At 39.9% G+C, this 23116-nt stretch overlaps 4 protein-coding genes across 4 annotated transcripts in view; 3 read left to right on the top strand and 1 right to left on the bottom strand.

Annotated features, from left to right (window-relative positions):
• The first annotated feature begins 3631 nt into the window (after positions 1–3631).
• Positions 3632–5711, top strand: LOC122093887 (CASP-like protein 1D2). Its single transcript, XM_042664432.1, has 3 exons — positions 3632–3813; positions 5177–5303; positions 5490–5711. The coding sequence occupies exons 1-3, from the start codon at positions 3632–3634 to the stop codon at positions 5709–5711; spliced, it is 531 nt and encodes a 176-aa protein (XP_042520366.1).
• A 3307-nt stretch (positions 5712–9018) lies between these two features.
• LOC122093886 (putative disease resistance RPP13-like protein 3) lies at positions 9019–11649 on the bottom strand. The gene is made up of 2 exons (XM_042664431.1): positions 10853–11649; positions 9019–10765 (listed from the first exon to the last, which is right to left on the bottom strand). The coding sequence occupies exons 1-2, from the start codon at positions 11647–11649 to the stop codon at positions 9019–9021; spliced, it is 2544 nt and encodes an 847-aa protein (XP_042520365.1).
• A 1086-nt stretch (positions 11650–12735) lies between these two features.
• LOC122093173 (senescence-associated carboxylesterase 101-like) lies at positions 12736–16384 on the top strand. The gene is made up of 4 exons (XM_042663453.1): positions 12736–12773; positions 12890–13205; positions 13937–14575; positions 15533–16384. The coding sequence occupies exons 1-4, from the start codon at positions 12763–12765 to the stop codon at positions 16337–16339; spliced, it is 1773 nt and encodes a 590-aa protein (XP_042519387.1). The 5' UTR covers positions 12736–12762; the 3' UTR covers positions 16340–16384.
• Positions 16385–20624: 4240 nt separating this feature from the next.
• Positions 20625–23116, top strand: part of LOC122093885 (probable LRR receptor-like serine/threonine-protein kinase At1g56130) — a 3941-nt gene continuing 1449 nt past the window's right edge. Inside the window, exons 1-3 of the mRNA XM_042664430.1 lie at positions 20625–20814; positions 21108–21294; positions 22334–22405. Coding sequence (XP_042520364.1) covers positions 20661–20814; positions 21108–21294; positions 22334–22405 — 413 coding nt within the window. The 5' untranslated portion in view covers positions 20625–20660. The remainder of the gene's footprint in view (positions 20815–21107; positions 21295–22333; positions 22406–23116) is intronic.

Genomic DNA, 23116 nt, shown 5'->3' with positions numbered 1-23116 from the left:
CTAAAGCTCACATCTAAGAACTATGTTTATTGGCGCACACAGGTCGTACCCTATCTCACTGGCCAATGCCTCTTCGACTATGTCACAGGTGACAATCGTTGCCCTCAAGACCCTATTAAAGCCAAGGCATGACGTGAACAAGATGCTTTTATTATGAGCCTTTTCATCGCCTCTCTCTCTGAAGAGGCCTTTTCATTAGCAGTCGGACGGACCACTAGCAAAGAGATCTAGGATGCCCTCCATGCTGCATTCAGTTCTCCGTCTACAACTAGGATTCTGTCTCTCAACGTCTCCCTTCAAAATCTGGTTCACAAACCAGATGAGACCATTACTCAGTTTCTCCATTGAGCCAAGCATCTCTCCGATGAGCTAGCAGCTGCAGGGAAGCCCCTCCCGTCGGAAGACTTTAACATCCACATCTTCCGGCCCTACACCCTGACTATCAAGCCCTTGCCTCCATTATGATGGCACAAAAGGAGTCCATCTCCTACACCGACATGCATGGTCTCCTTATGAGTCACGAGAACCTTCTCCACTCATGCTTTCCCATTGTTGATCCTGCCATCGATGCATCAGCCCATGTCACTCACCAAGGTCGTGGCCCTCCTTCCACTGGTGGTCGTGGTACAAGCTCCTCCCGAGGCTGTGGTCGTAGCCGTGCTAGTGGATTTGGTCGCTCTCTAATGCATTCGCTCACAATCCATGCACAATCTGTGGACGCACTAATCATCAGACAGACACTTGCTACTACCGCCCACAGGGACCTACCAGAGCCGCCATTCTACCTACCCCTCCCCGTCCCTACAATCGGCCACCACCTCAACCCAATGCCTACCATACTACACCCTTCCCTACCCCTCAACCTCCTACCATCGCACCTCCACCCCATTACCCCACACCTCCACAATCCTTCACCACCTCTTGGATCCCTGATACTGGAGCCACCCACCATTCCACCCCTGACTTCACCCAATTCTCCACCTATGATCCATACACAGGTAATAACCAACTTGTGGTTGGTAATGGTAAGGGTCTTCCTATATCTCACATAGGCACTGCTTCCATCTCTTCTCCCTCTCGTTCATTTTCTCTTTCTAATGTTTTACATGTTCCCACTCTCACTTGTTCTTTGTTATCTGTTTAACAATTTTGCCGTGACAATAATGTTTACTTTGAGTTTCACTCTTCCTTTTTCTCTGTGAAGGATCTGAAGACCAATCAAACCCTCTTCACTGGACACAGTAAGCATGGTCTCTATTCCGTTCCAGCGTCACCTTATGCCAATCTGGCCTCTGCCTCCTCTTTCAGTTGCTGGCATCATCGTTTAGGGCACCCTCATGAACGTGTGCTTCGTCTTATGTTACCGGGTCATCAGCTCGTGAAGTCTCCTTCTTTATGTTCCGCTTGCCAAATGGGCAAAGCTAGTAGATTGTCACTACGTGAAACTAGTACTCGTAGTTCCTCTCCTTTGGATTTGATTTTTAGTGATGTATGGGGCCCCCACCCCACAGTTTCTTCAAATGGAAATCGTTATTTTGTTATATTTGTTGATGACCATACAAAATATATTTGGTTTACTGCTTTAAAGTTGAAGTCTGATGTTTACTCTGCCTTTTGTACTTTTCAGGCCTTGGTGGAACGTCAGTTCTCTCGCTCCATCAAGGCTATTCAAACTGATTGGGGGGGAGAATTCCGTACTCTCCCATCTTATTTTGCCAAGTTGGGCATCCAACACAGGTTATCTTGCCCTCATACTCATGAGCAACAGGGAACAGTTGAACGTCGTAACAGGCACATTGTTGAAACTGGGATTACCCTACTATCCCATGCCGCTGTTCCCCAAACTTACTAGGATTATGCCTTTGAAACCGCAGTATTTCTCATCAATCGCATGCCCTCCTCTATCACAGGTAACAAATCCCCCCATCAGTTAGTTACAGGCAACTCTCCGGACTACTCTTTTCTAAAAATCTTTGGATGTCTTTGTTATCCATGGCTCCGTCCTTACAATCATCACAAGGTTGAACCCCGTTCTGCCTCATGTGTTTTCTTAGGATATAGCCCTTCCCATCATGGTTATCGTTGTATGGATCTCATCACCTGTCGTATCTATATATCTCGCCATGTCAGATTTGACGAATCTACCTTCCCATTTCACACTGCACCACCATCCTCATCAACCCAACCCCCTCCTACTACCCCTCTCCCGTGGGGCATTGCACCTAACATACCTACCCCTCAACCTCACCCTAGCCCTCTACCTACACTCCCAAATCCACCCATCCCTCTCCCTGCCACCCCAGACCCGCCCCTACCCGAACCACCCTCTCCCATATCCCCTCCTTTCTCACCTCCCCTAACCCTAACCGGCCCTAACCCTGACTCCTCTACCACCCTACCCCGTCGCACCAGAACCCTACACGATCTCTATGCTGACCCCTTGACCCTCTCTACCACCACCTCACCTGACCCGACTGAACCTACATGCTTCTCCCAGGCCCACAAGGTTCCTCATTGGCGTTCTGCTATGTCTGATGAATTTAATGCTTTATTACGAAATGGTACTTGGTCTCTTGTGCCTTACAGGGAAACTATGAATCTGGTTGGCTGCAAGTGGGTGTACCGCATCAAACGGAAGGCAGATGGCTCCCTTGAGCGCTATAAGGCCCGTTTAGTTGCTAAAGGATTTCATCAACAACCTGGTCTTGACTATCATGAGACCTTTAGCCCTGTCATCAAACCTACTACCATACGAACGGTCCTCTCCTTGGCCATATCTAACGGATGGGCTGTTCGTCAGCTTGATGTTCAGAATGCATTCTTGCATGGTATTCTATCTGAGGAAGTCTACATGGCTCAACCCCAGGGTTTTGAAGATGCCCTGCGCCCTAATCATGTCTGTCGCCTCCACAAGTCCCTCTATGGGCTCAAACAGGCTCCTAGGGCTTGGTTTCACAGGTTAACTGAGTCCCTCACTCGCTCCGGTTTTCGGTCATCCCAAACCGATACATCACTATTTATCTACATGCAGGGCTCTATTGTCATATATGTCCTTGTCTACGTCGATGACATCTTGGTTACAGGGAACCAACCAACTCATGTTCAGACTCTCCTTCATCAACTTGCTTCAGAATTCTCTATCAAGGATCTTGGTCGTCTCAGTTTTTTTCTTGGTATTGAAGCCCTATATCGGTCTGATGGTGTCCTCCTCTCTCAACACCGGTACATCACTGATCTCCTCCAGAGGGCTGGCATGACTGACTGTAAGCCCGTCACTACTCCCATGGCCACCACCTTTGCAGCATCTTCCACAGGGGGTGTCCTTCTTTCAGACCCCACCAGATATCGCTCCATTGTCGGTGCTCTCCAATACATCACCCTCACCAGGCCTGATGTGGCTTATTCAGTTAACCGTGCCTGCCAGTTTATGCATGCCCCCACCGAAGACCATTGGACACTAGTCAAACGGATTCTACGATATCTCCAAGGAACCAACACCCTTTCAGCTCCTATAAATTGGTGTCTTTTTTCATCTCTTCCTCAATACTGTCCCATTCTGTGTGCTGCTCTGTGCTACAATAAAGCAAAGAGTCAAAACATACCCAGCAAAGGCTACCCAAATAGAAACAGAATGGAAAAAGGCAAGTCTGATTTTGTAGCCAGCGAGTTGGTTACCTCCAAACTGCAAACAGTGGATTTGTTTCTTAGGTTCTTAGTGTTTGCAGCATCACTTGTGGGTTTGTTGGTTATGGGGAATAGTAGTCAGACTGCACTTACAGAGACAACAGAAATCGGATACTTCCCAGCCTTAATGTGAGTTGAACATGACCTTTTAACTACATACCTTAGACTCTTGATTTTTATCATTTTATAAATGATTTTTTTTTTCATTGCAATCTAATTCAGCAAAAAAACCAACGGGGTTGGTAGCCTAGTGGTGAAAATATCCTCAATCCATCACCGCTCGAGTTGGCTGGTTGTGGGTTCGAGTCTTGGCATGTCCACTATTGCCCATTGGTTCGGAAGCACTGCTTGCCGTATGGGGGCTTGTCCTGGGGGCAATGATCACTACCATGGAACACCCTTTTTTTTTACTAAAAAAAAAAAAAAAAAATCTAATTCAACAAAAAGAAACTATTTTTCGGACCTTCGTTTTGATGCATGGTCAAATTTAATTAGACTAAAACTTAGCACATGAGTAGAGGGTTATTTAGAAAATGTATCCATAATGTTCTACAGTGCACCAATTAAGAACCCTAGGGATTGAAGATATTGATGCTAGTGGCGAAAGCCTTCACTTTACCCATTTAAGTGAACAAACATCCACATTTCTATTTGTGAGAGAGCTCTCTAAGCAAGCGATATAGAGAAGCACACTAATGAATGTGATGGAAGGGTTTTATTGTACGATAAGGTAGCGATGGCATTTCATGTAAAGATAAGATGGAGAGAGAAGATGATAGCGTAGCATCCCCAGGTGACATAGAAAACCTTGTTGCAAAAAAAAAAAAAAAAAAAAAAAATCTTAGAGAACCTTGTCCCATTTAATATTTATATGGAGAAATATTCTCTGTGGAGAGCGCAGTTTCCACCAGTGCTCTTATTGTTTGTCTCTCTCCTTTGTCCATGTATGGATCATTTCACATGCGGGTAGATCAGAGAACACTCCACCTATTTATATATTCCTTTTTACTATTTTTTTTTTTTGGGTTGGTGGAAGCCAGGGGTGATTTGGGCATTACATAATAAGAGTGGTGTTTACTGTTTAACTTCAATAAAAACCTGTTATATTAAAAATAAAAAATTTACAAATTATTAAGAAAATCCTTTCTAAGCTTTAGGGAAATAACCAATAATTTGACTCAAATCTCTTGTATTGATTGTTTTAGAAGTCCATGATTAAACCGCCAATATTGAAGTGAACCCCTATATCCAGAGACTAGGGATCCCATATTAAACCATTAATATGGAACTTTGTACTTTGTACTTGTTTTTCATTTTTGAATCTTGACTTGATTTGTAATCCATGGGCGCATATCTTTTGGATGGTTCATGTCTCATTATATTGAAACTCAACAAACAGTTCTTAGGAATGATTACTGGAGGAAGACTTGGTTGAGTTTTTGGTGCTTTAGAACATCACAAGCAATTTGATTTATTTTGATTCATAATGCAGATACTATGAGGTAGCACTTTCCATAGCTGGATTTTATGCTATTATCACAGTGATTGCATCCTTCGTGGCTAGTGGGAAACCAACTCCTTCTAAGAAGCTCCTGATATTATTTGCAGTACTTGATGCGGTAAAGCTTTAAGCCTCCATGTTAATTAATCTTTGAACACCATTTTTTTTTGTTAACGATGGTATTTAGGCCTTTAGTGGGTCCATACTGACCTTACAACCGCATGTAATCTTTGAACAAATGATAAGATTTAAAATGACCGAAAAAAAAAAAAAGGTTGGAATTCATCTGTGTTATGTGGTGCAGATGATGGTTGGTATTGTGGCCTCAGCCACCGGTTCAGCGGCGGCTTTCGGGTATGTCGATCTTAAGGGAAATCCTGAGATGGGTTGGATGTATATGTGCCATTCTTTCCCACTGTTCTGCCGCTACATTGCAGTTGCCTCAGCAGTCTCTTTGTTTGAATCCATTGTCCTTGTCTTGCTTGTTTTAAGCTCCACTTACCATCTTTACCATTTGAGCAAGTGATAGAATTCCAAACTCATGAGGCTAATTAGCTTTTGAATGGAGTAAATTGGATTGTAAAAACAGTCCCTATTTGTGGTTGTGATGTAAAATGTGAACCATGTATGTTACCTTGATTGAGAAGTAGAGGGAGGGAGGGAGAGAGAGAGAGAGAGAGAGAGAGAGAGAAAGAGAGATTGTTGTCATTCAATAGATTGTGCATTTGTGAATTTTGGATTTCTTTCAAAAGCTAATGGACTAGTTACTTCATTTGTAAATCAAGTTTCAACCACAAATTGCTAGCAAAGATGATTGGAGCTGAGCTACAATGTCACCAGTCTCGTTATTGATATCAGGCTCGGCCGAGAAAGGGGGCAGGAGGGGTTGCAGGGCAGGAGCCGTAGGACCAGGGTTAGGACGGGGTTGAGAGGGTTGGGGAGGGAGGAAAGAAGGATAATTTGATCATTAAAAACATCAAAGGAGAAAAAGTGGTAAATATAGGATAAGTTTAGGGGAGTGATAGTACATGCCCCTTCTTCATTTGGTTTATTGGTAGGAGAGAAGGACCTCTAAGCCCTATAAGTCCTATATATAAAATAGATGCACACCTGGGCCTTGGACGGTTTGAGGGTTGATCACTTGATCAACTTGTTTCTTGAGCCCCTATTGATTCCTCTGTGGGTATGTACTTGGCCCCTATATGGGTCTATTATGTAATGGCTAAATAGGTCCTATGTATTAGCTCTCAACCAAACCACATGTGGGTATGTGCTTGGTCCCCGTATGGGTCTATTATGTAATGGCTAAATAGGTCCTATGTATTAGCTCTCAACCGAACCACATGTGGGTATGTGATTGGTCTCTATATGGGTCTATTATGTAATGGCTAAATAGGCCCTATGTATTGGTTTTCAATGGTACAAAAAAAAAAAAAAAAAAAGGGTAATTTATAGCGCCATCCCCTGAAGAATGTCAGTATTATAGGAACACCCTCTCTCTTTTATCAAATTAGGCTCAGACCCCCTACCGTTAGTCATTATTAAGGAATATACCTTATATGCTGATGTCAGCTGCTATAGTTTATTTTAAATAACAAAATGCCCTTACTAAATGTGAAATACCTAAAATGCCCATGTAATAAGTCCCACCCCAAATCGATTATTACTATATCTTTCTCCTAAACGATCGCCGGATATCACGGCGGCAGTAGCATCGGCGATTGGAAATTTTTTTTTTATCTTTCTCTGTTTCTCTTCCATCTTGGATTGATTGTAACGATTGTTGCGTTTCATTTATTTGTTATTGATAATTGGGTTGAACAATCCCTTTGCCAACTGTAATATAGTGATCATTTGTCGCGTGTATCCTTCTCTCTGTTTTAGGGCAGTGTTTTAGCGTTATCTGAACGAGTTTCGACACAAGTTTTTCATCCCTATTTATCTGCAAAAAAAACGGAGCCAGGGGTGAGGGAAATCAAATGATTGGAATTGAAATCGATCGAGACTAATGCTGATTTTGGCTGATTCAAATCAAGATATATAGGGGTTTTGTTGGATTTGGATTGATGCCATGGTTGGATCAGAGTTCGACTGGCGTACAAGATAGAGAGATGATCGATCGCCAGGAAACCAATGAAGAGGAGATTCGGCTAGAAGCAACGGAGCAATGCGGTTCGAACTGGGTGCTTAGATCTTAGTATTACGTGGAACAACCTCAATTCTTTGAGGGCCTTGGCGTTGCAGGTTGGGGTGGAGTCGCAGGGCAAGGGGTTGCAGGAGGGAAGGTGCGGCCTTTGTGGAGAAGGAAGGAGAAGAGGCAAAAGAGAAAACGGGAGGAGGATGTAGTTCCCCACATGGGATTAAAAACGAATTGGATAAAAATAAAAGAATTGAGGTTGGGGTATTTTAAGAAATTTACTTTCATTTTTTTTTTGAACAGCATGAATAATAACTAATTCTAGGGATTGAATAAATATTTTCAAAGTTCAAACATGTAAACTAACTCATCTTCTAATTTATTTTCTTATCTAATGGATCAGATAATTGCAAAAAAAATAAAAAATAAAATAAAATGTAGAGGGGCAAGGGGCGAGGGCGAGGGCTGAGTGGTGCTTAGGGGCTTGCGGTTGCAGGGACTGGGTTTGGGATGGCAGCAGTGGGCAGGAGGGGATGGGCACGGCTGGGTTTCAGAAACTGTGTTTGGGAATGAGATTGTTGGCGGTGGGGAACAGAAGAAACCGGGTAGTATCTCACCTTCTATGATGGAGGAGAATTTTGCAGGATTCAGGGAAAAAAATCGTCTGCAATTCCGATCTCGTACAATTCTATGAAATACCACATTCAGGGGGTGATACGTGTATTGATACCAATGCAATGGTCCAGATCTGATTTAAATGCCTCTTCATTGATTTAAGGTTTTATTAGTTGTACCAGATCTGGACCATTGTATTGGTATCAATACACATGTCACCCCCTGAAGGTGGTATTTCACGGAATTGTACGAGATCGAAATTGCAGATGATTTCAACCCAGGATTCAGGGAGTGCGGGAGGGTATGCCAGAGCAAGGCTGGGCTTGGCGGTGATGACAGGGATGTAGGGATGCTGGGCTTGGTGCAGAACAGGGGCTTGCGCACAAGGAGAGTCAGCTGGGTTTGCAGACTTGAGGGTCAAGAACACATATCTTGGCAACACCATTTGTCCATCTCTGATTTCTATTACAGGTTTAGCATTACTTCGTCTTGATCATACGCTGAAGAAGGGAAAATATATATATACAACACAAGGAGGCAGACCTAGGAACTTCTTATGAACAGACCCACGAAAGCCCGCCCCTAGAACCCTACAAAATTTAGCAAACAAGATCGAAGCAAGCCACCACCAACCCCAACCCCAACCCCTAGGATTTCACATTATTTTGACCTTCGAAAATAACTTCAGTTTACAACACTAGGATCAAACCATAGCTTTATGATTAGAAAGTTGCAGAAGCAGCCATTACATGAGCTGCAACACACCATTTATTTACTTACTATAGTGCTGGCAAACTAATAATAAGAATCCGTAACTTAAAGATACAACAATCCTAGCTTATTGCACAAAGAACAAGCCATACCTTTATGATTAAAAAGTTGCAGGAGGAGCCAGTGTATGAGCTGCTCACACCATTTATTTACTTACTAAGAAAAGACCTGCCACGCATTTCTGAAATTGGTTCCCATAAACCATTGAACCACTTCATGGGCGTCAATCTTGTTGGTCACTGAGCTCTGTTTATAGAAGAGTCAAGATGAACTCACAGTATCTATTTTTAACATTTTGTTCAATCTGGCCCTAGTGTGTCTCCGGCGGAAACATCTCGATCTTGCATCGTTGCTTTATCTCATTTTCCTTTTGTAGAATCACACTTCTCACTGGTCCTGATGGCTCCCACAAGTTTATTATTTCCAGAGTTGTTAAGTCCCAAAGTTCATCGGGAACTCTCTGTAGAGAATGGCAATTGTGGATAACCAATCGCTCAAGGCTTGGTAGTGCTCCTTCCTCCATTTCCAATTTGAATTCATGATCATAGAAGTTCATCAGCTGCAGGACTAGCAAGCGTTCGAAGTCTTCAGAATTGAAGGATAGTGTGTATCCCACATAAGATTGCTCCATCAATTTCAGGATCTGGAGTTGCTTTAACTGTCCCAACTGCTGCAAGGGGTCTGCTTCCAGTTCAGTGTTGTGTAAACTGATCTTTGTGAGGTTTTCTGGAAACTTTCTTGGAAGCATTATGACAGGTGCAGAAGTAAGATCTCTTTTCAACTTCAATGACTTGAGTTGTTGCAATTTGTCCCTACTCTTGGCTAAAGACTCCAACTTGGATTGCAAGTCTCCTTCTACCCCTAATTTGATTAGATTGGGCATTTGGGCAAAGATCTCTTCAGTACAACTACTGGGACATATTGTGGATAGAGTTTGGAGATCCACCAAAGAGGATTCATTGTCCATAGTGGAGGTCGGTGGGGAAAGGAGAGTCTGACCTTGGAGGTACACATGCCTTAATTTTTTCAATTTCCAGATCCCTGAAGGTATAGAGTGGATGGACTTAGATTTTACAACTAGGGTCTGGAGGTTCCTCAGGTTGCAAATTGAATCTGGAAGCTTTGTAAGTGTTGTAATGCCCAAGCTCAAGTACCTCAAGTGAAACAGTTTACCTATTTCATCTGGTAAGGTATCAACAATTATACCCTCAAGGTCCAACACTCTAAGCAATTGAAGGTTATTGCAAAAAGATGTTAAGTTAGTATTAATGCCATGAACAAGTTCTCTGTGGATGAAGCAGAGAATAGAGCGAAGTGGTTTAGAAGAACACTTTAAGTAAATGTACCTCAGAAGATTAGACTTTCCGGCTAGTCGTCGTGGTATGATGGAAATCAACTGTTCATCAATGCCTCGCTCCTGGTACTGGATGATAAATTTTTGCTTCTGGGCTTCATCAATGCAAAGATCTCGGAGAAGATCATGGATTTTACATGTCTTCACACCACCATTAGATCTTCTCTTCACTGCTTCAACAAGGCTTCTATCGATTAGCTCATCCAAATAATGTTCTGCGACTTGCTCGCTTGTTTCGTAGCTACGGGGAGGAACTTGAACCAGTCCTTCTGCAACCCATAGTCGAATCAACCGTTTTGTAGGAATCTCGAAATCTTCGGGGAAAGCAGCAAAATAGAGGTAGCAAACCCTCAACTGATGAAGAGGTAGATCATCATAGCTATACTTCAGTATCTCTTTGCAATCCTTTGGACGCTCAGAAAGGATAGAACTCACACAGTCAACTGCCTTAGACCACTGATCAAATGTCTTCGTCCATTTGTAAAACAATACACCACCAAGAACAACAATAGCTAATGGAAGGCCCCCACATTTCTTGGAAATCTTTCTCCCAGATTCCTCCCATAGTTTGTTGCATTTTTCTCCTCCGAACACCTTCTTCTTAAGTAGTTCCCAGCTCTCATCAGGGCTGAGAAATTTCAAACGATGTGGAGTTGGATCGGCTTCCCTTGCTACATGTTCCACACGAGTTGTGAACAAAACTCTGCTCCCCTTGTTATTATCAGGGAAGAATCTTTTCAATCATTCCCAGACTTCCTTGTCCCAAATGTCGTCCAAGACTATCAAGTACCTTTTCCCCTTGAGGCATTGCAAAAGCAGCTCCCCAATCTCTTCCTCCTCCATCTTCATCTCCTCTATTGTTAATCTCTTGAAAGCTTTTAGAATGACTAGTAGTAGCTGTTTATGGCTGTAGTCTTGGGACACATGTGCCCAAGCACAACCTTGTTCGAAGTGCTTCTTCACCTCAAGGTCATTGTAGACTTTCTTGGCAAGCGTAGTCTTACCCATGCCGCCCATACCCACGATCGAGACAACAGTGAGATGGTGGTTCTCTCCTTGACGGCGGAGCAATCGCCTTGTTATCGTATTTGACTCATCATCAAAACCAACAACCTCATTTTCTTCGACACGCCGCCGCTTCTGCTGTGGCTGGCCCTGAAAAGAAGGAGGTTGTAGAGCTTGATTTAGATTGATCCCACTCGAATCCAAGTCTCGCTTAATACGATCAATCCTTCCACTTATGTCTTCAATCTTTTTCGCGACCTCATGTTTAGACCATTGCTCCCTAGGCCAGTCAATTATACTTCCAATCAAGCTTCTTTCATTCCGAATGCATTCTTTCGCACTGTATGTGTCGATCGTATCCTCAGCATCACAAGCTATATCTCGCAATTGCCCCATCAGCACCTCTATTGGTCCATGGTGCCGAAGGCGAGCCCTCTCGCTTCTCACAAGGATGGCATCTATTACTTCGAGCTGATCTTTGAGGCTCTTGACCTGATCATCCAACCCTATCAGCAGTTCTGCCTCATCTTTTATGCATTTGAGTACATTATCTGTAACAAAAGAAGCAATGCTATCTGCCATTCAAGCTCTCTTTTCTTTCTATTTTCCCCCTTCCCTGCTCAACTTATAAGGGGCACTTGTTATGTAATTATTTATTTATTTTTATTTTTCATTCAAGTCCACTTGCAACTTTGAAAGTTGCCAGGAAAAATATTAGATACCATTTTAGGGAGACTTCAATTATTTACGTAGTCAACTTGAAAGTTGGTAGGAAAAATATGAGATATAAATTTTCCTTGTCGTTTTGGTGTTTGTCAAAAGTGCAAAACTACGGATCAGTGTAGCTAATGGGTCGAATACAAGGAGAGTAGTCACTTTATTTTTAGCTCCTTTTAGTAATGCGAAAGTGTAACGATTGATTATGGTGATCTACTTCTAACTATCATCTTAACATAAATGCATTTAAAAACGTCCTAACCAGCACAACTAGGAAAATTAGAATTGAAATTGCAATAAAAATTGAACGCCCTAACCATTCATCATTTAGAAATTTAAAATTAAAAAAAAAAAGAATCTTGCATGATTGGATATTCAATATTCGAAATATCTGAAACAAGATTTCTATTGTAATAATATTTGTGATTTTCTGGTCGGTCAATGTTTTATTCGTGGGCCATTGCAAGCACTTTTTTTTTTTTTTTTTTTTTCTTTTTCTTATAATCAATTTGTAAATGTAATTAGAGGGTTGAGGTCATGATTAATTAAACGGAAATCAGTATTGACTAGATCGGAATGGTATCAAACAAGTAGGATGCGGTTGTCATTTTGCAACCCTTGTGTATGAACATAAGGACACGTTCCTGCATAAAAAATGCTTCCCGGAAAATGGAAATAATTTGGGAAGACTTCAAATGACTTGACTGGAGTTGATTATGGAAGACCGAGACAGAGTTCCATGGTTGAGACTCGAGAAGGGGAAGATGCATAGAACCTACCTGTTGGGACCCAAAATTTTGGACAACAGAGAAGAAGCATTACTAAAACTAAAGTGACTGCACAGGCAGTGAAATGAATTGAATGCCCTTGGAATGACAATGAATTAACCAGATTGACCCGTAAACCCATTTTTTCTTAAGACCAATTTCATATTCTTGGTTCATCCTTCTTCTTCTTAGCAACCAAAGAGAAGGCTTAATGAGTACTCTGTAAGAAATTTTTCCATACCTTTAATTCCCTTAATTAATTTCAATGGTGATGTGATTCGTGAGAAAAAGCTGAGATGTTGAAGATCTTTTCTGGTTTTTTTTTTTTTTTTTAACAGGTTTAGCAGTGGACTAGAGCTGGCACAGTTGGTGGTGGCTTCAGATCTTCTTCGTTGTTCATGGGAAGCCATTGATGAACTCCACAAAAATCCTAGGAGCTCTAATATCGTGTCATCCCAATTATCATCATTCTCTGTTAAGTACGAAACCTATCAACAACCCAATTATGAAATTCTAGCTTTTGCTTTTTGTTCTTCACCCTCGTCTGCTGGACTAGAAAAACAGCAACAACAAAAACAAGTCAATCCATATTTATCTATCAATATAGCAGCTAGAGCTCTTTACCGCTCCCTTCCGGATGACCTGTTTGAGAAGGTATACTTTTTCTCTCTCTCTCTCATGAATTCACTGCTACCTGGCTAACAACCAAAGAAATGAAAATTTTCACTTTTCATTTCCCATTTGGGTTCACAAATACCCTACTAGGTTTTAGTATTTTCCAAAATACGCTTTGAGATTCCATTTCTTTGACTGTGAGCTCAGGTAACAACAATTTTTTTCTAAATTAACCCATCATGAATCAGATTTTGCATTATGAACTTCTTGATTAAGCTACCTTACCAGACCCTCATTTAGAAGACAAGGGTGAGATTGTTGCACCATTTATGTCAAATGGGGCAGGGAATGATACGAACTTTACCTTTCTAGAATCTGGATAGGGATGTCAAGTAATTTGATACATAATTATAGACATATTTCTTTGATTATACTCAAAGCCTAACATCTGTATTATAACCCATCTCATGAAGTCTACTCAAATACTCTCAAGTCTTTACGCTCATCTCATATTGCAATATCAAACCAAAAGGTGTAATTCTTTTTTGGGGAAAGTTTTTGTAATTACCAGTAATTATATGTTGGAGGTCCAAAATGCCTTTCATTGTTGTTAGGCATTCATCAAAGTGCAATAATGGCCATCGATAAAGGATTCCTCCTTCATTATGGGCGAAGGAAAACTCCATCTTTTTTTTTTTAACCCAATTTTCCTTTGACTTAATCCTAATTTCTAACACTTTCTTTATGGGTTTATTTTAAAAATTATGTAGTTGCAGAAGTGTTCAAGACCCCTCATTGTCACTGGTAATTCTCTGGGAGGATTGGTTGCGTCACACGTCGTCTTGGAGATCCTACAGAGATTTTCTTCCTCAAAGACCAATCTCCCTCTATGCATCACCTTTGGTTCTCCCATTGTTAGCGGCAACAATGGCCTCAGACAAGTCATTTACGATAAGCCGATATTGAATTCTCAGTTCCTGCACGTAGTCTCCAGTGAAGATCACATACCTTTTCTCTTCATCCCATCAAATTACAGTCCCAATATTGTTAGCAATTCATCATCAGCTTTCCATTCAAAAGGTTATAAAACTTTTGGTACATATCTAATGTGTTCTACATCAGGTTGTGCCTGTTTCAATAGCACTGATGCATCTTTGAAATTACTGGAGGCTAAAGGAAGATCTCAGTTGGTCAAACATAATGTGGATTATGGCAATATTTTGGGACATTTAAAAGAATTCAATTTTTTGAGACTTGAGGAATATGGAAAAATTTTGGAAGACATCAAAAAATCTATTATTTTCTCCAATGGGTTTTCATCAGTGCTACCTGGATTGCCTGATTGCTCTTCGCTTGAGGTTGGAATACGTCTGCAGATGGAAGCAATTGAAGTTACAGAAGTAGTAGAGGTAATTCAATGAAGTATCTCAAACCTAACAAGACAATATTTTATTTATTTATTTATTTTTTGTAGGTTGAAAACGAATCCTCGTTAAAATTGAAGTCCAAATATTTTCAATCTAGGAGAAAATAAATCAAATCGGCCGCGGATTGAGTTATTTGGAGGTCAAAGATCCGTGTAGCTGACCCCTTAGATGCTGCTTTAACTTTTGTGTTTATTTCTTTTTATTTTGTCGTTTTTCTTTTATTACCTTTTACGACTTTTCTTCTCTAACTATTTTTGCTTTTATCGGATCTATGTAGCCGACCACATTTAGTTGGGATAAGGTTATAGTTGTTGTTGTTATTGTTGAAAATATAAATCAAATCAAAGATATATAGACATACACAATGACCCTAGATACATTGGTCGCCATTTGATTGGGATCAAAGATTCAAGAAACGGACACAGAAATGGGATCAGCCTCTTGGGATTCCAATCTGATATGAATCTAATTGAACAGAATCAGCTAATCCACTTAGAAAATGTGGTCGAGAGGGTGAAGTAGATCACTTATAGATCTAAAATTTTAGTTTTTAGCTTTTAAAAAAAAATCTTCTAGATATAGCCAAGACCATGAGTTAGTTACCTTGAGTTGCTTTATTTTTTGTGGCTAAAAATGAGGATTCAGATCCTCTCCGGTGGCACTGGAGGCCTAACGTGCATTGACGGATGGGAGGACCTAGGGTGCGCACCCAATACCCATGTGCTGGGATACTTGTTGGGGTCTTCCCAGCTGTCGGATACACACTGGGACTCTGGTGCCACTAGAGAGGACCCAGACACACACCCCAACACATGGGCGCTCGCCCCCATGTCCTAAGATCGCAATCAAGTTCTACAGATGGTGCTTTACTGGACACTTATATCACTTGTTACTCTGATCTACCTCTCCTAGATCCTCGTACTTATATATTGGTGACAGGAGTACTACAATGAGCATGGCACTTTGATGGCAGAGATAGAGAAGCAGGCAACAGAGGACATGGAGAGACGATGTGAAGAGTTGGTACATGAACAGAAGCTAAGTTGCATTAAAATTAACATGGCAAAGCTTGAATGGTACCACAAGGTCTCTTGGACTATTTTGCGTGAGGGCTACTATGATGACTATAAGAACAAAGCCTCAAAAAGAAGTTTAGATGCTCGCTTGTTTGAGAAGCTTCTCACAGAGTATTGGCAAAAGAAGGTAGAAGAAGCAAAACGAATACCCCAGAAAGGAGGAGGGGTTCCATTGGAAATAGTCTATCTCGGTGCTGGAACAAATTATAGAAGGATGGTTGAACCTCTTGAAATTGCAGAGTTCTATAGGATGGGCAAGAAGAAGTACCTCAAACATAGACCCAATCATTATAAACTGTTGCAGAAATGGCTGGATGATGACGAGAAGAATAGCAACAGCTTATCATCGATGATGATGATGAGGAACAGGAAGAATCTTACTTTAACAGAGGATTCTTGCTTCTGGGCACATGTGGAGGATGCTATGATTTCAATACAAATGTTGAAGAATGGAAACAAACTAACTGGGGAATCACCTGAGGAAGATCTGAAGGAGTTTGAAGGTTATGTAATGGGCTTGATAGAAAATCTTAAAGTTTCACCAGAGATTTTCTTGGAGAAGAGTACCTTCATGAGCTGGTGGACAGAGTATTCTAAGATCATAGAGGATGGACATACTTCACCACTGATCAATTATATGAAAGCAAAAAAGTATCTAATGTATAAGTAGCTAGTAATTCCAATCTGAAGCAATGCACCACCATCTTTGACTTCTTGTTTTTGATCTTTTGTTTGTGATCCCCCTTAGGCTAACTTAGATTGGCTTTGATGTTGTACTTTGTTCGTTTACTTTAATGTATATTACATTCACTGGAAAAAAAAAAATCTCATTGGTATAATTTCAGCTTAAAATGAATAGAGGAAGTAGCTAAATTTACAAAAGATGCAATTGTGTATTTTATATTGGTGACAGGAGTACAAAAGAGAGGATACTGAAATGGAGCTGAATAAAGCAAAAATCAATATGGCCAAACTTGAATGGTTCAAGAAGGGGTCTTGGACTACTGAGGGCAGGGGCTCTATGACTACCACAAGTGCATATCCTCTGAAAGTGGTGAAAAAGTAATTAACTGGAAGAAGGCACTCACATAGTCACATGATACATGGAGAAGAAGATAGAAGAATCAAAATGAAAACCCCAGTAGAAAGGAGGTGTTCCATTACAAACACACTTTCTCAGTGCTGAACCTCTTGATATTGCAGATTTTTATAAGATTAAGGCCAAAAGAACTACCTAAAACATAGACCCAACACCCAAGCATCATAAATTGTTGCAGAAATAGCAGGAAGATGATGATGGGAGAGCGGCGAAGAATGATCAGAAGAATTTATACTCGAAGAGGAACAGGGCTGTTATTTTAACAGAGGATTCATGCTTCTGGGCACATGTGGAAGATGCTATGATTTCAATAAAACTGTAGAAGAACAGAAAAGAAGCTTATGGCAAGCCAGAAAAATCACATGAGGAAGATCTGGATGAGTTTGAGAGTTAAGTAATGGACTTGATCATGGTTTTAAGTATCTCCGATACCGATACGATACCCTCCGATACGTATCTTAAATTTAGCCGACCGATACGATACACATCGATACGATACATGAAATTTTTAAAATCCTTTCGTATCAATATATATCCTATAATACATACCGATATGCATCAATACATCACCAATACACATCGATACGATACTATATGCCTCGATACGACTATGAAAATTATAAAATTGAGGTAAAATATACGTTTCGGAATGTATTGGTACGTATCGGTGAGTATCGATATCTATCGATCGGTACGTATCGGTATATATTGGCACGTATCGGTGAGTATCGATATATATATATATATCGGTACGTATCGGTGAGTATCGATACGTATCGGTGAGTATCAATACGTATCGGTCATATAATGGCCAAGATGGGTAATTTTTCAGAAAACACATGATTTTTTGAAGGGTTTTTGTTCCAAAGTTGCTGTCAGTCATATTTCTCTCTAACTAAAATGAAAATCAAGGTTGGGAAGAAGGATTTTACATTTATGGGACAATTACAAACCTTGAATTCTTAGTACGATACACTCAATTTAGTGTTTATGCATAATACATGTTATCAATAGCTTTTTTTAACATATTCTTTATGCAAAAGTGTTTAAAATAATATTTCCTATCAATTTATGTGTGTATCTTTAGCGTATCTTAGTGTATCTCCGATACGATACGATACTCTCCGATACGTATCTTAATTTTGACCGACCGATACGGCGACCGATACCGATACTTTAATCCTTGGACTTGATAGAAAAACTTGAGTCTCACCAGAGATTTTCTTGGAGAGGAGTACCTTCATGTGCTGGTGGAGAGAGTATTATAAGTGCCTAGAACTAGAAGGCAGAAAAGTACCTAGAGTATGCCTAGCTAGTGGGAGCTTACTATAACTCATGGTTTTAAGTATCTCCGATATCGATACGATACTCTCCGATACGTATCTTAAATTTAGTCGGCCGATACAATACACACCGATACGATACATTGAATTTTTTAAATCATTTCGTATCGATATATATATCCTACAATACATACCGATATGCATCAATACATCACTAATACACATCGATACGATACGACATGCCTCGATACGACTCTATGAAAAATATAAAATTGAGGTAAAATGTACGTTGCGGTATGTATTGGTATGTATTGATCGGTACGTATCGGTATATATCAGCACGTATATATGAGTATCGATATATATATATATATATATATCGGTACGTATCGATACGTATCGGCGCTACGGTCATATAATGGCCAATATGGGTAATTTTTTAGAAAAAAACGATTTTTTGAAGGGTTTTTGTTCCAAAGTTGCTGTCAGCCATATTTCTCTCTAACTAAAGTGGAAATCAAGGTTGGGAACAAGGATTTTACATTTATGGGACAACTACAGACCTTGAATTCTTAGTACGATACCCTCAATTTAGTGTTTATGCATAATACATGTTATCAATAGTTTTTTTTTTAACAAATTCTTTATGCAAAAGTGTTTAAAAAAATGTTTCCTATCCATTTATGTGTGTATCTTTAGCGTATCTTAGTGTATCTCCGATACGATACGATACCGTCCAATACGTATCTTAATTTTAGCCGATCAATACGACGACCGATACCAATACTTTAATCCTTGCTATAACTAGAAATGTAAAACATCTGAGACAAACTTGTAATTCCAATCAAAAGCAATGCTGCATGCATGGATCCCAGTCTAATAAGTAAAAGATGAAGATGAGCTAATGGCAACTTTAGATAATGGTGATACCTGTATAAAAAATTTACAATTCCTCATACACAACCATGGAAACCTAACTCATTCATGTAAGGAGATAATAGAAACACAAATTGGAGAATTTATGTTCTTAAATTTCTGTAATTTGAGATAGTAATTGCCCCTTCTTTATTGGTATGTTGGAGGGAGAGAAGGACCTCGAAGCATTGTATATAAATAGGTGCATCATTCTCTCATTTCCACGTTTTGAGTGTGTATTTAGTGGAGGATTACAAACCCCAAGGGTAGCCGAGTTGGCAAGGGAATTTCTTCTTCAAGAAGCATTTGGTTTTGGTTCAACTCTTCTTACCTTCTTGGCAACTGACTTGGGGTGTTTTAATGCTCTTCATTGCTTTCGATGAAAGTATTGGTTGGGACAAAAATGGGATGGATCCCGATTCTCGTACATAAGGGGATTGCTGTTGCAGGGACTGGGATCGCAGCAATTGGCAAGGGCGATGGCTGCGGCTGGGTTTCAGAAACTGTGGTTGGAAATGGGATTGTGGGCAGTGGGGAATAGAAGAAAGTGGGTAGAATCTCAGGGCTTGGTTGCAGATTTGAGGGTCCTGGCAGAGATGTCGACAGGGTTGGCCCTTATTGCTCTGATACCCTATCAAGAACTGTAAAACCCTAAGGAGGAGAAGAAGAATTGTACAATGCCTTGATGGCCAAGAAGAGCTGGTGTCAGTACCACTCAATCCTGAAAAAAAATCGTCTGCAATTCCGATATCTTACAATTCCGTGCAATACCACCTTCAGGTGGTGACACGTGTATTGATACCAATACAATGGCCCAGATCTGATTTAAATGTCTTTTCACTGATTTAATGTTTTATTAGTTGTACCAAATCTAGACCATTGAATTGGTATCAATACACGTGTCACTGCCTGAAGGTGGTATTGCATGGAATTGTATGAGATCGGAATTGCAGACGATTTCAACCCCTCAATCCTGGAGCTGTTGTACACTTACTTTCATGCACGCGCACCTGAAGGGGCCATGTATTGTTTAAGGATGGAGTTCAAGATGAACAAATCTAGCAACACCATTTGTCCATCTCTGATTTCTATTACAGGTTTAGCATTACTTCGGCTTGATTATAAGGCATTATCAGGTACTATTCCAGACTTAAATTTGTGAGATTGATTTCAAATTATTTATTTATTTTACAGGTACCCTTGGTGATTAATCACTTCCTGCCGATAGGTTGGAATTGGTCCTAAAAACTCTAGAATCGATCTCTTAAATTTGAAATCCAACGATTCGACCCCTAAAACCTAAAAATGGCAAGAATTAGGATGGGCCAAGACTAAAGATCCGAATCGCAATTGTGACGGATCTAAAATCCATATATGGTTTTACTTGAAAATGAAGAGCTAATAGTAATTCGATAGCATTGGGTTCATATTCCATAATATTAGTTAGATCGAAAGCTTGGATAACTATCGTGATAAAAAAAATAAATAAATAAATAAAGCAATTCAATGACACTGGAGCATTAGAATAATAAACGTAAAAATCCAAGTGGATGAGTTTCAATTTTGAATTCGGCAACCACTCTCTCTCTCAACAAACTCTTGCTAATATAAAGAGGATTAGTTCTTAATCCCTTTTTCTAAAGTATAAGGATCTGAGATTACTTTCTACAACTTCAAAATTTGCCCATTTGTACATGGAAGAACAGAGGAAGAAGAAATCCATGTTGAAACCCAGATGCACCAAATGCTTTTCAGTATTTGCTCATGCCTTATGGACCATTTACTTCCTCAGCCAGCTCCTCATATCTGAAGCTCAAACTGCCAATGCTACTACAGACCCATCTGAAGGTTCTCTCTCTCTCTTGTTCTTAGAAGTATTAAGGGCAAGCATCTCTTTATATATCTCTTATTCAAGTTGCTTTTCAGTTGGTAACTTTTCATTTCTAGTTAAAGATCATGGTTTTATTTAGAACCATCAAAGAGAAAGAGAAGGAGATAAACCCACTTAAGGAATAGAAGATCCAATTAACTTTGTTGAATATATGCATACATGAGCTTGAAGGCAAATTCATGATCAGTTGGTTTTGGTTTCTGGGTTTTTATTTTTATTTTTTTAATAATAATAATATTTGTTGTTGCAGTGAGAGCTTTAAACTCTATTTTCCAGAAATGGGGTATCAAGGCTACGGCTAACTGGAACATCAGTGGGGAACCTTGCAGTGGATACGCCATTGACACAACGGATCTTGACAACAATGGAGCCTTCAACCCGGGCATTAAGTGTGATTGCTCATATAACAATGGCTCCACATGCCATATGACCCATTTGTAAGTAACTATCTCACTACTAATCAACTTCGGCCATTAGATAGAAATGATATAATTTAGATTAACCACGTGTCAAATTTTGGAGTGGACAATGAGATCATGAACTCAAGTAAGGAGCCATGCCATGTCCACTTCTTTATAGAATCATTTTCAGTGAATAATAATTAATAGAGTCTGCAATGATCCATTGCCCACTACTTCAAATCAAAAAAATAATGATAGTCTATAATGCTACAATGCTAGGACAGTTTGTCACTTTGTCATATATATCTCATCAATTTGGTATACTAATCCATCCCATAATAAATAAAGTACATTAGATAGAATGCATCCTTAATTTATCTTATTTCCATATTCTTTGTTTTCCTATTGCCATTGATTATGAAGTAGCCAACAAATTTTACAGCTAAGCAATTGGTCCCAGAGTGGACTGGAGTTTGAATAAATTTGCATTTGCATGTCGGTGGTTTGCATAATTAACTCAACACCATAAAGAAGTCCTAGTGTTTTCTGAGTAGGACATAAAGGTTACATGATACATGGGTGCGTGCCACCAAGAAGGGCATAGGGCTCATTTTGCGTCCGTGTTTGGGCCCTTGTGTCTCACCCAGGAAAAAAAATTCGATGTAAATTTCTTGCCTTTTTAGATGAAATTGGGAGAGTTTGGATACATTTTGCCACAAAGCTGCATCCACGTATGAAATGAACTTACGAACTTATAATCATGGAATCGATTTGAATAAGCAGAAGAAAGTGCCTCAAAAGCATTGTTTGAGAAATCGGAATGGATCCCAATTAGGGTTCAAACTGATTTCCACCGATTCCGTTCACTTGAAACTTGCTGAAATTGAATAAAAAATGATAAAAAAATTACTATTTAATTCTTAGTGTTTTTTTTTTATAAGCTGAAGCTTGAGCAATGAGAGGGTTTTCTATTGCACTTTCACATGATCCTATAAATGTAGGCCAACTGGAAAATAATTAAAGATTAATTCCTCTTTAAAATATGACTAAATGCATTTAATTTCTACTTTTGCAGGAAAGTGTATGCATTGGAAGTAGTGGGGACAATTGTAGACGAGCTTATGAATCTCACTTACCTCAACAATTTGTATGGATACCCTTTTACTCTCATACTTCACTCGTTTCTTAAATTGATACAAAACTATAATTTGAAATTCTTTTCTTCCTTTATTTGCAAACATGGCTTGATCATGAGATCCAAACTATCCGTGATTAGGTTGGCCTTTGGTAGGCCGATACTGATATCATTACATATACCATGATTTAAAACCTTGGATTGACATAAAGATTATCAGTCTAACAACCTCCACCTAAGCGATGTGGGACTAAAGTTTGCATCCGCTCATCGATCTTCCAAACCTCTGGTACTCATCGTATTCTCTCAGGGTGGATTCCCTTACACTTACAGTATTCTTGGATGTCGTACAAGAAATAATCAAAAGAAGGTTAGAAATAACAACAAGATGCACCAAAAGAGAGAGAGAGAGAGAGAGAGAGAGAGAGAGAGAGAGAGAGAGAGAGAGAGGTTATAGTTGTTGTTGTTATTGTTGAAAATATCAAACCAAAGATACATAGACATACACAATGACCTTAAATACATTGGTCGCCATTTGATTGGGATCAAAGATTCAAGAAACGGACACAGAAATGGGATCAGCCTCGTGGGATTTCAATCTGATATGAATCTAATTGAACAGAATCAGCTAATCCACTTAGAAAATGTGGTCGAGAGGGTGAAGTAGATCACTTAACAATCTAAAATTTTAGTTTTTAGCTTTTAAAAAAAACTCTTCTAGAT

The sequence above is a fragment of the Macadamia integrifolia genome, chromosome 11, assembly GCF_013358625.1.
Source record: "Macadamia integrifolia cultivar HAES 741 chromosome 11, SCU_Mint_v3, whole genome shotgun sequence".
Classification (NCBI taxonomy): Eukaryota; Viridiplantae; Streptophyta; class Magnoliopsida; order Proteales; family Proteaceae; genus Macadamia; species Macadamia integrifolia.
Note: the sequence above shows the minus strand (reverse complement) of the source record. Positions and strands in the feature narration are given on the sequence as shown.